The sequence below is a fragment of the Heterocephalus glaber genome, unplaced genomic scaffold (assembly GCF_053883595.1).
Source record: "Heterocephalus glaber isolate CG9 unplaced genomic scaffold, H.glaber_assembly_v1.0 deba00001442, whole genome shotgun sequence".
Classification (NCBI taxonomy): domain Eukaryota; kingdom Metazoa; phylum Chordata; class Mammalia; order Rodentia; family Bathyergidae; genus Heterocephalus; species Heterocephalus glaber.
Window position 1 is genome coordinate 5,065,213 of NW_028258296.1, and position 10,714 is coordinate 5,075,926.

General features: G+C 47.1%; 2 protein-coding genes across 24 annotated transcripts in view; one reads left to right on the forward strand and one right to left on the reverse strand.

The window, feature by feature from the left end:
* Positions 1-4,944, forward strand: part of Mier1 (MIER1 transcriptional regulator) — a 57,274-nt gene extending 52,330 nt beyond the window's left edge. For all 21 annotated transcript variants that reach the window (XM_087212888.1, XM_021255569.2, XM_004841483.4 and 18 more), the window contains one exon: positions 1,778-4,944. In XM_087212888.1, the coding sequence (XP_087069014.1) occupies positions 1,778-2,106 (329 nt within the window). In that variant the 3' untranslated portion in view covers positions 2,107-4,944. The remainder of the gene's footprint in view (positions 1-1,777) is intronic.
* Positions 1-10,714, reverse strand: part of Slc35d1 (solute carrier family 35 member D1) — a 47,961-nt gene that overhangs the window by 8,299 nt on the left and 28,948 nt on the right. Inside the window, exon 12 of one of the 3 annotated variants that reach the window (XM_087212890.1) lies at positions 164-3,244. The exons of 1 other annotated variant lie outside the window; for it this stretch is intronic. In XM_087212890.1, the coding sequence (XP_087069016.1) occupies positions 3,163-3,244 (82 nt within the window). In that variant the 3' untranslated portion in view covers positions 164-3,162. Of the gene's footprint in view, positions 1-163; positions 3,245-9,050; positions 10,508-10,714 lie in introns of those variants that run through there. One more of the 3 variants, XM_004841492.4, reaches the window with a different exon arrangement.

Consider the following 10,714-nt stretch of genomic DNA (forward strand, 5'->3'; position numbering starts at 1 on the left):
GGGACAGTCATGCATGTACCGCCAGTGGTTGAGCGTGGCTAGGAATGTGTTAAGTGTACAGTTAAAAAGAAATGCACAACATGGGCACTGCTTTGAATATTGGCATTGTCTTTGATAGGAACATAACCTTGGATGAGAAAGGATGAAGCAGGTATCAGCCTGCTGCAGAAGCATGCACATATTTATTTCCGTGAAAAAGAAAAGCAAAAGCCACACCAGTGTGCTTAGGGTTCACATAGTGTTCTTGTTCAAAATACACAGGGAATCGGAGGTCGCTGTGCTGATCAGCAAGAACAAGTAAGAGGTATTTTGACTTGCACCTGATGGAAATGGCTGTCGTAAGCTAGAAGGCTTTGGAAGGGCTGGTGGAGAGCTGTGTTGCCCCACCACCCGCCGGCTCAGGGAAACACAGCTTTGGCCCTTGCTCTGGCCTCCGATCCCACGTGGCATTGGTACAAGGAGGTGGCCAACCCTCGGGGCCAATGCTGTGTCCTGGTCTGGGTGCTGTTGGCCTGTCAGCCGGTACCCACCACAGCCGTCCTGAGGTCCATAAAGATGCAGAGAGGCAGCTTCCGCATTACAGTTATAATGTTCTGTCTTTCTGTTCGTCCCTAACATTTTAATACCAAACACGGCCTTTCCCTTTTTTAGCAGTTTGATGAGAACATGCAGAAGAGTATATAAGTTAACTAAATTATAAATGTCTCAGTAGCTCAGAGACCATTCACATCAGGTAAGTGAGATCAAGATTTTGTTTTCAAAGAAAAGATGAAGCTTTCCAGCCCACTTTTCTTTCTCTTCTCAAGGACTTTAATTAGTGCCTTGAAACATTAGAGCTATTTTTTCACCTATCAGTCTGACCTAGTGTTTTGGACTTGCTGCTACCTACTTGTTCTTCGGTGGCACACGACAGATTAACCCCACCTGCACACATGGCTTGAGTGCATTTGACCAAAATGTGTATTTGAGCCTCATCCTTTAAGAGCTGTGTATTTTCAGGTAATTAAAATTTCATTTTCTCCAGGGGTGTACATCCTGTATTTTACTTCCTGTCCCCAAAAGTTGTATTACATTTTGCAGTCAACTTTAAAATGATGTTTCTGTTGTTACTTGGTTTTGCTAGAATAATAATGGATTTACTTTTCTTAGTGATTATAGGGAAATGTGAATTTACTACCATGTTCAATGTATGTTTGGGCACTATAGCATTAATGTTTTGCCATTGTGGCAGATTACTGAGTCCACTTAAATAACAATGTGTGATCTTTTAAAGCACAAATCCATAGATTTACATTATGAATAAAGTCATGGCATCATCTTGATTTTATATGGCAATATAAAACTTAAGGTTCCATAGTAAAGAACACTGACTTTGTTTTATGTGGTTTTGGAAGGCACAGTAGTCTGGCTAAACCCAAAGCCCTCCTTGCCTCTTACTTCTCAGTTCGGCTTGCTTGGACTGGTGGGCCCAGCGCCTCTTTGTGGTCACACAGTACCTAGCTGCTTTTAACACAGCCACACCTGTTCCTGCTCCTTACAGAACTTACTTAACTTGTAGTGACCCTGGCACGTAAACCTGTTGAAATCCTCACTGTAAGTGTGATGAAGCTGAGGAACACAGCTGGTACCGTAGCCATGGAGATGGGGTTAAAACCTCTGTGTGTACAGAGCCCAAACCTCACTTCCTTGATGAAAAGTTGTTTGCAGTAATTGTATAATAGTTTTCAAATGTAATTTCATCATATTAGTAGTATCATTTATTTTTCTTCTAACTTAGGGATGCCATCTAATGGACCAGGTGAAATGGCAAACAAAGAAGAAGGAAAAGGTGAAGGGTTGCATGTTAATGGGCCAACAGGTGGACATAAGAGACCACTTCACACAGAGATGGACACCAATGGCTATGACGCAGATAACCTTACCACTGACCCAAAACTTGCTCATATGACTGCAAGAAATGAAAATGATTTTGATGAAAAAAGTGAGAGACCTGCCAAAAAGCGAAGGGTAAACAGCAATGGAAAGGAAAGTCCAGGTTCTTCTGAATTCTTCCAAGAAGCAATGTCACATGGAAAATTTGAAGAACTTGAAAACACAGATGACTAAAATTTAGACCTATTTTACTTTCTTGGAGTAATTCTGGTGTGACTAAAATTTTCAGGGTTGATGGGTTACCTTAAGTTGATTTCCTTGAAGCTGTTGGTTTAAACATGAAAATATGATTTGGTAGCAGTAAGAAATAAGATTTTATAATTCTGCCTTTTACAGGTTCTTTTACTTCAAAACTGGCAAAGACCCTTTTACGGATATAAAAAAGTTCAGTAAATTTGAATGAGCTAAACATAAATCCATACCTTCTCATCCTGATACATTGTTGTAAAATTTCACTACAAGGTAATTTTTCCTTTGTTTGATACGGAGGAATGAAAAAAAAGTTCAAATTTCTGTTTTACACTAGTTTTTCTTGAGTTTCTTGAAATGTCTTTGTAACGGGCATTTTTTGCTCTAAATTGAGTGTCATTATTAAGGAAACCCTTATGAATCCTGAAAGTTATGCTAGCATGATTTTTTTATATATAGAAGTTTAAAAATAAACCAAGTCAGGTTTGTATATGTAAAATTGTTGACATCAATGATGTCTTTCCATATTCTTATCTGGGCTTAAGAAATACATTCTGTATTTTTCCAGATTCTTTGTAGCCTTTGAAAGATTTTTACAAGTACATATGTCTTGACTGAGCTGTCCTTTCTTAATACAAAAAAGCTTGTATAATTTTCTTAACTTGTACAGTTGGTTAACTTTTATGAGAGGATTGATATTCTGAGTCTGTCAGCTTTCATTTTATTTTGCTAAGGTTTTTCTAATGAATTTTTAAGTGTTTGTGTAGTTAACTAAGTCATGTTTCTTATCCAGGTGGTAAAAGCATTCATAAAGGATTGTGAAAAAAATTTTTAAATTTCTACCTAAGGACAAATAGTTTGAAAATTCTGAAATTAAGCATGATCCTTAGATTGTACTGTTTTGGATTTACTATAATTTTCAAAATTATTTTTGAAGCAGAACTGAAGGTTTAATGTCAGCATAAGTGCTTCAGTGTGTCATGCTGACAAGAATCTTGTTCGATTATTTTTGTATGTATCATAAAACTTCCCATTTTTACATCAGACAACAGAGGCAAAGGTCAAGTGATACTTAGATACCGGCACATGCAGGTAGTCACTCTTGGCAGGCAGCGTATTGATTCTAGGAGGAGAAAGTGACAGAGTTTGAAGTTTGCAAACTGCCAATTACAGTCCAGTTCAGGTTGATGATGTTTTTCCAAAATGAAAATAAACAGAAAACCACTGCTTTGTATGATTACAGATATCATTATTCATCTGCATAGACTTGTAAAAGTGCCATTTTTAGTGTAAAATTCTTGTTAAAAAACATAATTTTATGCAGCTGATACCCCAGCCTATATCCAAACTTGTGAAAGATGATTGTTTTGTCAAACATACTCCCAGATGCTTCTACCAACTCAAATTTAGCCATCAGTTCAAGAGCCAGTGCCCCATGCCTGCCTGGCAAGCGCAAAGTCCTGAGTTTGATTCCCGGTACCAAGGGAAAAAAAAGAGCCCATGCCTTCTAAAGCAGTCTTGTGTGTAATGGCTCAGTGTCTACAGTGGCTGAGTCGAGGTTTGCACTGAAGCGTGAGGTTCAGGCTTGGCCCCACCAAGGATTAGCACTTGCTCTGACTGCTTCCCGTCCCAGTGGGCAGCCTTGTCCCCAGACAGTGTCAGTAGCTGCTGGACTCCTGTGATATGTGTGCACTGTTCCCTAAATGTCCAAGGAATCAAGGTTTGGGGTGAGGTATTGAAAAGCATGAATTTTTTTGTTTGTTTTACTTTAATTTATCCAGAATAGTAGTAGCTTTAGCATATGTTCACAATCCATATTCTAAATTAGGGTTTATTAAATGAATCCAAAGCATCCTAGCTTTTTTGTCAAAGATGGTCTACAGAAGTGTTTTAAAAGAATGGTGATAGAGCTGGGGATTTAGCTCAGTGGTTTCACTGCCTACTGCGCAAGCACAAGGACCCGAGTGCAATCCCAGGTACCAAAAAAAAAAAAGAATGGTGATGCTATACTTGTTAAATTGTTGTAATATGACAAATACCGTTTCACCTTTTTTAAAAGATGCATTTTCTTTGCTGGTTTGTGAAGGTTTTTTTGGTACCAGGGATCGAACTCGGGTCCTTGCACTTGCAGGGCAGGCAGCAGAACCACTGAGCTAAATCCCTGGCCCCGGTTTGTGAAGTTCTTGCAAACCATTGATACAGGAATGTTTTAAGTAAATTCTCAGGCGTGTTTGCAAATAATGGCACATGTATAAATGTTAGGAAATTTTACTTTTCTTAATCTTTTTAAAGTACGCATAATGAAAGACATCCCACTATTATAATATGTAATGCTCAGCTTTCCGTAAATATTTAATTGTACTTTGTTTTTATACAGGTATTTCACACTTTGTTCTTCATAATGCAGCCACTATAACTTGATAAGTCATTGCACTATTTAAAAATCTAGGTAATATCATGAATTGAATTTGCTTAAGACTTAGTACGTTTCATAACTCTTGGCACACCACATTGGGAGCAGCAGCCTTGCTCAGTAGTCACTTGGTCCCCACCTCTCCCCGCCCAGCGGACCACTTGCGTTTTCATCTGGAACGGGGGTTCTGTTTTCTGATGTTTTCACATAGGTTTCATCATCTGCAACTCAGTTCAACACAGATCTGTTGAGCTTTAAAATGTATTTGAAGTACTATTTAAGTAGGCATTTAAAAGTATGAATTAGATGTTTTTAAATTTATGCATAGTAATTTTGCACTGTAAAATATTTTCCTTCTCCCATTCCCTTCTGCCACTCTGAATATGCTTATTAAAATATTTTTGTAAACATGCCTGTGTACATAGTGTGGTGTGAATGATTTTCATTAGATTAATTCACTAGGTTTTAACTATAGCTTTTCACATCTGTCTGAACCACATGATTCCCAGCGCAGATAAAATACAGTCTTGTTCCTCTGCAGCAGCACCTAGAACACTGAGTAGCTTTGCAGTGGTTCCTGATCTCTGGCGATGTATTTGTACTCCAAGGACCTCCATTCACCCTGTTTCTTTCCTTCTAAACTATGCAAGTAAAAATAATTTGTTCCCTTCTTTTGCAATGGAGTTCGTATCACATGCTATTTTACAAAATAAAACTTGTTTTGTCACAGTATTTGCTTTGCTGTCTGTGGATAGTTAAGTGTTCATTTCCAAAGCCATAGTCAGATGTGAGCTGCTGACCCTTGGGAGTGACTGGCAGGCTGTCACTCTCATGAATACCAAATGAGTAGGCTTTTCCCAACTCTTAATTCATACTCATCAGAAATGCCAGTGTGAAAAAGTGTATCACAAGAGGGGCGGGAATTCTCAAATTCTAATCTTTTATTCTGTCTCACTAAAAATGACTTTTCATTTTGTATGTCGTGATTTTGATGATTTGAATTAAATCATCAGCTCTGTTCTTTAATATCCAGGTTCATCATGTGCAGACTCAAGGGACTGTCTGCCCCGGTATGGGTTGATTTCACACATCTGTCTATCTGAAGGCAACTTCTCAGACCAGTTTCCCATACCCTCTTGCATGTGCCCGTAAATTGATGTTTTTCCTTTGGCAGTGCGACTGGGTTTTGTCATGGCTGTCTTTACACTAGCTCATATGATGTACATGAGGTAGATGTATTTAAAATTAGTATAATGTATTTTAAATGTCATTTTTCTTGCAAGCAGGAAGTAATCTGAGCGTCTGTAAAGCCTCTAATTCACCCACCGAAGAGCATGGAGCCTGTCTAAACTGAGGCCCAGTTCTCGTTCCCCTTGATCCAAACTGACAGCGAAGGTTTGCGTCCCACGTACCCTGGTACCCAGCAAGTGCTCGGCCCCAGAGCCCTGTCCCCTGTACCCGCAGAGCGGCCCTGCCCGGGGTGACGGCCGTGCGTCCGGGCGGGGCCGACGGGGGGGGGGGGGCGGGGCGGCACTCGCGGGACACCTGCCACCCGCCCAGTTCTGTGGAGAAGCGAACGCCAACTGCACTGCCCGGATCCGTCGTCGCACACCCAGGGTGATGCTCAGCTCTCTGACAGGGCCTGCCTGGCCTTCACACTGTCCCGTGCCCCTCTTTTCAACCAAGCGGTGGCCCAAAATTCGCACTTCACTCAGAATCCTGCCCACCAGACAACTGGCCACGCTTGCTGGGCGGGCGGGAAGTCCCCTCCCGAGAAGGCGGCGCCCCCGGGCCCATGCGGCGGGAAGCGCCCAGGCGGCTCGCGCTCCCTCGGAGGGCAGCAGCAGAGAAGCCCACTGCAAGCACCAGTGGCCGGGAAGCGACAGGTGCGTGAAGATTCTCCGTGAGCCCTCTTCACAGTAGCACCGCCCCGACTCCCGAATGACAGCTGCTGTCCAGCGGCCTGGACGTGCGTGCGTGCGCGCCCGCGCATGTGGTACTGCGGCGTGAACCGCAGCCCTCACACTAAGCTGCACTGCCCGGCTTTTTATTGTAGATCAAGATCTTGGCAAGCTACTAAAATGCCCACGCTGGGCTCACTTTTGACCCTCCTGCCTCAGCCTCCCAGAGTGCTGGGATTACAGGAGCACACCACCACACCGGCTTGCTGTCTGGAGTTTGTTCCCCTATTTTCCCAAGTCCCATCTCTGTGCTCGAGGCAGATGTGTAGTGCGGGGTAGAAAACCTGTTTGCAATCCAAATAGTCTACCTTTTGCCCCACAAGTCTGAGTGGAGAGAGGATTCCCTCCCACTGGGAAAGACAGGTGAGCAGGCTCTGCGACCAGGAGGTCGGGACGGAGCAGAAAGGTGCGCGGCCCCCGCGCCCCCCCCCCCGGAGCGCAGAGGGCCGGGGCGGGAGTTCAGGCGGACGGCTTTCCTCCATGGAGCTGCTGCCTCCCCGCCAGCTGGACCTCAGTCATCCACTGCCATCCACTTTGGGGCACAGTGGGCTCTGAGGTCTGGGCGCTGCGGGCTGTGCGGGTCGGTGGGGACGCGGCTCCCCAGGGCAGCCCTTCCCGCTTGCTTGTGCGGAGGAGACCGCTGGCCCTCACGCGTCCTCCCGCGCCGGAAACCTCGACCGCATGCCCAGAGAGAAAGGGGCTTGAAGTCAAGGCCCGCGGTTAATCCGGGAGCGAAGCAGGCCTCGCCGGGGCCCTCGGTGCAGCGCTCGGGCCGCTCCCGTCGCGCACCGCAGAGGGCGCCCCCGGCAAGGGCAGACGGGCAGCCGGGCGCCGAGCGTCCACGGCTGAGCAAGGGCGCTGGAGTGCGGCCGACTGCAGGTCCCGCGTGGGTTCCGCCGCCCTGGCTGCTCTGTGAGCGCGACTGCGGCCGGCGGATGCGCGGACGACGGTGGCTATGGCTGCGGCCAGCCATCCCGAGTCGCGTGCGGTCACAGGGCTTTCTCAGCGGTGGCTGGACCTAGTGTGACGCTGGGATTAAGGGCGGGTGACCACTAACGCAGTCCACTGAGCGGCTGGGCCCCCTCCCTGAGCCCGGTAGTCTGGATAAGAGGTGCAGAAAGATGATGTTAAGGCCTCTTGTTGCTTTGCTACCTTCCATCCGCCATGAACTGTTTCTCCTCTGTCGAGCCACCCGCCAAAGAGCCAGCTGACTATGGACTGAGCCTCTGCAAACTGTGAGCTAAATAAACCTTCCCCTTTTAATTCCAGGTGTCGGGTATTTTGTCTCAGCAATGCGAAAAGTAAGATGGAAAGATGGATGGATGGACGGGTGGACAGACACGTGGAAGAAGGCATGGATGGGTGGAAGGAGGAGGGAGGGACACATGGACAGAGACCTCTCCACTGCAGCTATCTGACACCTGCCAACTTCACTGAGGGGACACAGTGTAGCTCGGTACAAAAGCCCTGGGTTCAAACCCCGGTACCACAAAAATAAATACATAAATAAAAGCTTTTAGAAGGAAAAACCAGATGGTGCACTTGGCAACGAGTTCTTGTAAATGCCACCAAAAGCAAAGTCACTGAAAGTAAAAGATAACTGTAGAACATCAAAATTTAAAACTTCAGCACATCAAAGTATATCAACAGGGAAAAAAGGCAACTTATGGAATAGGAAAAAATGTGCAAATAATGTATCTGAAAAAGGCTTAAAATCTAGAATAATATAGAGAATTCAACAATTTTTTTTTAAAAACCACCCTGAACTAAAAAATAAGAAGGATTTTAGTAGGTATTCTTTCAAAGAGGATGTATAAATGGCCAGGAAGCATGTACTATTCAGCCTTAATAAACTTTTGGGTGTGGTGCTACACGCCTGTAATCCCAGCACTTGGGAGGCTGAGGCAGGAGGATCGCCATGAGTTCAAGGCCAGCCTGAGCTACATAGCGAGATTGTCTCAAAAAATAAAAAATTAATTCTGACACACGTCACAACACAGATGAACCTTGACACAGTGCTGTGACACTACCAAGTGATGGGTGCCATGACTGCGCGTCCAAGGGACCCACAGCAGCACTGGGGCACAGGGACCGGTCAGGTGGATGAAGGCAGGTTTTGTTTCATGAGTTTCAGTTCAGCAAAAGGAAAGCGTTCTGGAGCTGGGTTGCACAGCACTGTGAACACACTTAACACTGCTGACCTGTACAGTGAGACACAGGTAAGTGTGAGTCTGTTGCTTTCTAAGCCTTTCTTCAGTGCTCTTGCAAGCTCCTCCCTCGGGCCTGCCTCAGCGCCCTTCTGCCCTGCACCCCAGGCCCCGCTGGCTGCCCTCGTGAGCGGGGCTGGCGGGTCTGGACTGCTCGAGGAAGGCAGCATGCAGCGTCCTGGGCTCAGCGGCAGCAGTGGCCGCAGCACCATCCTGCAGAGCATAAACGAGGAACTCAGCGTTGTCCCCATCAGCAGGGAGTCAGTGAGCCCGCTGCCACCCTGCATGTGAGCAGACCTGCGGCTCTGGGTTAGTCTCTGTGCATTTTGAAAGGAATTCCAACACAAGTTTCCAGGAAAAAGTATTTATTTGACACTATTAACAAAAATATTTAGGCACATAATTTTCATGTTTATGTCACCTGATTTACATAACTCAACCCTCAGTACCTTTAAAAAACAATAACTTGGTAAATAGAATAAATCTCTATTGAAAAAAATATCATGAGAGGCTAACATCTGTAGACAAGAATCAAGTTGGTCATCAGCATGAGAAAAAATGTTCATGAACAAAATCTCTAAAAATATTTTTCTGAGACAAATCTAACCAGTAGATTTCTTTTTAAAAAGTATTTTCAAACTAAAAGCCTTAATAAACCAAGAACACTGCAGAGAATTTCCTCATACAAGGACCTGGCATCCGAACAGTAAGAGCCGCCAGGGGGGTCTAGAGGAGAGTGCTGGTGCACTGGCAGCGGCAGTGAGACAGGAGGCCAAGGCCATGTGCCGTCCACTGTGTTACAGACTGGAAGAGGGTCTCACCTGCACAGGAGCTGCCTTAGGGGATGGCTGAGGAGTTTTGAACAGAATCACCACTGGGAAATGTGGGTCTTCTCAGAATTTTTTTTTTTTAATGTACCGCCATAATACAAAGGTAATTCTTCTTTTAAAAAAAACAGGAAGAATCGCCTGCGTCCCACAGCAGCCACAACTATATCCGTAGGGCCCTGAGGAAAGACTTCGAACACAAACCGCCGTCCACACCCTGGAGGCGGAGAGGCGCCCGGGCATCTAGCACCTCCCAGGCACGATGCACCCCACTCGGCATCCCAGCCTCTTAGCGGTCTGTGCTGGGCGGTGTACACTCCTCGGTGGGCGCACTGGCCGTGGCGTCCGCCCCCAGGGCCCTGGTCGGACAGAAGCCGCCCGGGGCCCAGCTGTTCCCAGCTCACGCTCTGCCAGGGCCGCAAGTAACAGAGCCAGTGCAGCGCCAGAGGCCCAGGGCCGAGGAGGCGCAGCCCGGAAGTGCTGCCCCCTTTGATGCATTTCTGGTACCTGCCCTGGGCTGTGCCCAACCGGAAGTAGTTACACGCCAGGCCGGGCGGTGGTGACCTGCGGGCAGGGACGCACACCCCGGGCCGGGGCAGAGACCACGGGTCCATCGGAGGAGGAGCGCGGTGGCCCGGGCGCCGGGACACCGCCGGCAAACTGTGGAATAAAACCTCCTCAAACACGGCTGTCTCGCTGTCGGGATAGAAGACAAATCAATTTAAAAGCCCAGAACATTCCCCAGTCTGATAGAAATGAATTCCAATGACGCATTTAACAGTCAACCCTACGATCGATCGATCCGAACACTTCCAAGGCAGCGAGGGATCCGGACTGCGGGTGCGGGTGCGGGTGCGGAGGAAGGCGGCTCACACGGCTCCCTTCCCCTTGGCGTCCAGCCTGCCGCCCGCCTCCGGCTGTTTGCTGAGCTGCTCCTCGGCGAAGGTGAGGTAGGAGTACACCAGGCTGCCGGCGATGCTGCAGCAGAGAGGCGGGTGCGAGTCAGCGGCCCAACCCACCTCATGGCCGCGCCCCCCCTGCGGCGATGGGAGGGCGAGCGCGGGGGCGCAGGGAGGCCGCGAGGGGGCGCTGTGGCCGGGGCGAGGCCGGGCTGCTGCACCCCAAGTCTGACTCGGGCGTGCAGCCCGCGTCGCCTTCCCAGCACTTGCGGCCCTCTGGCACAGC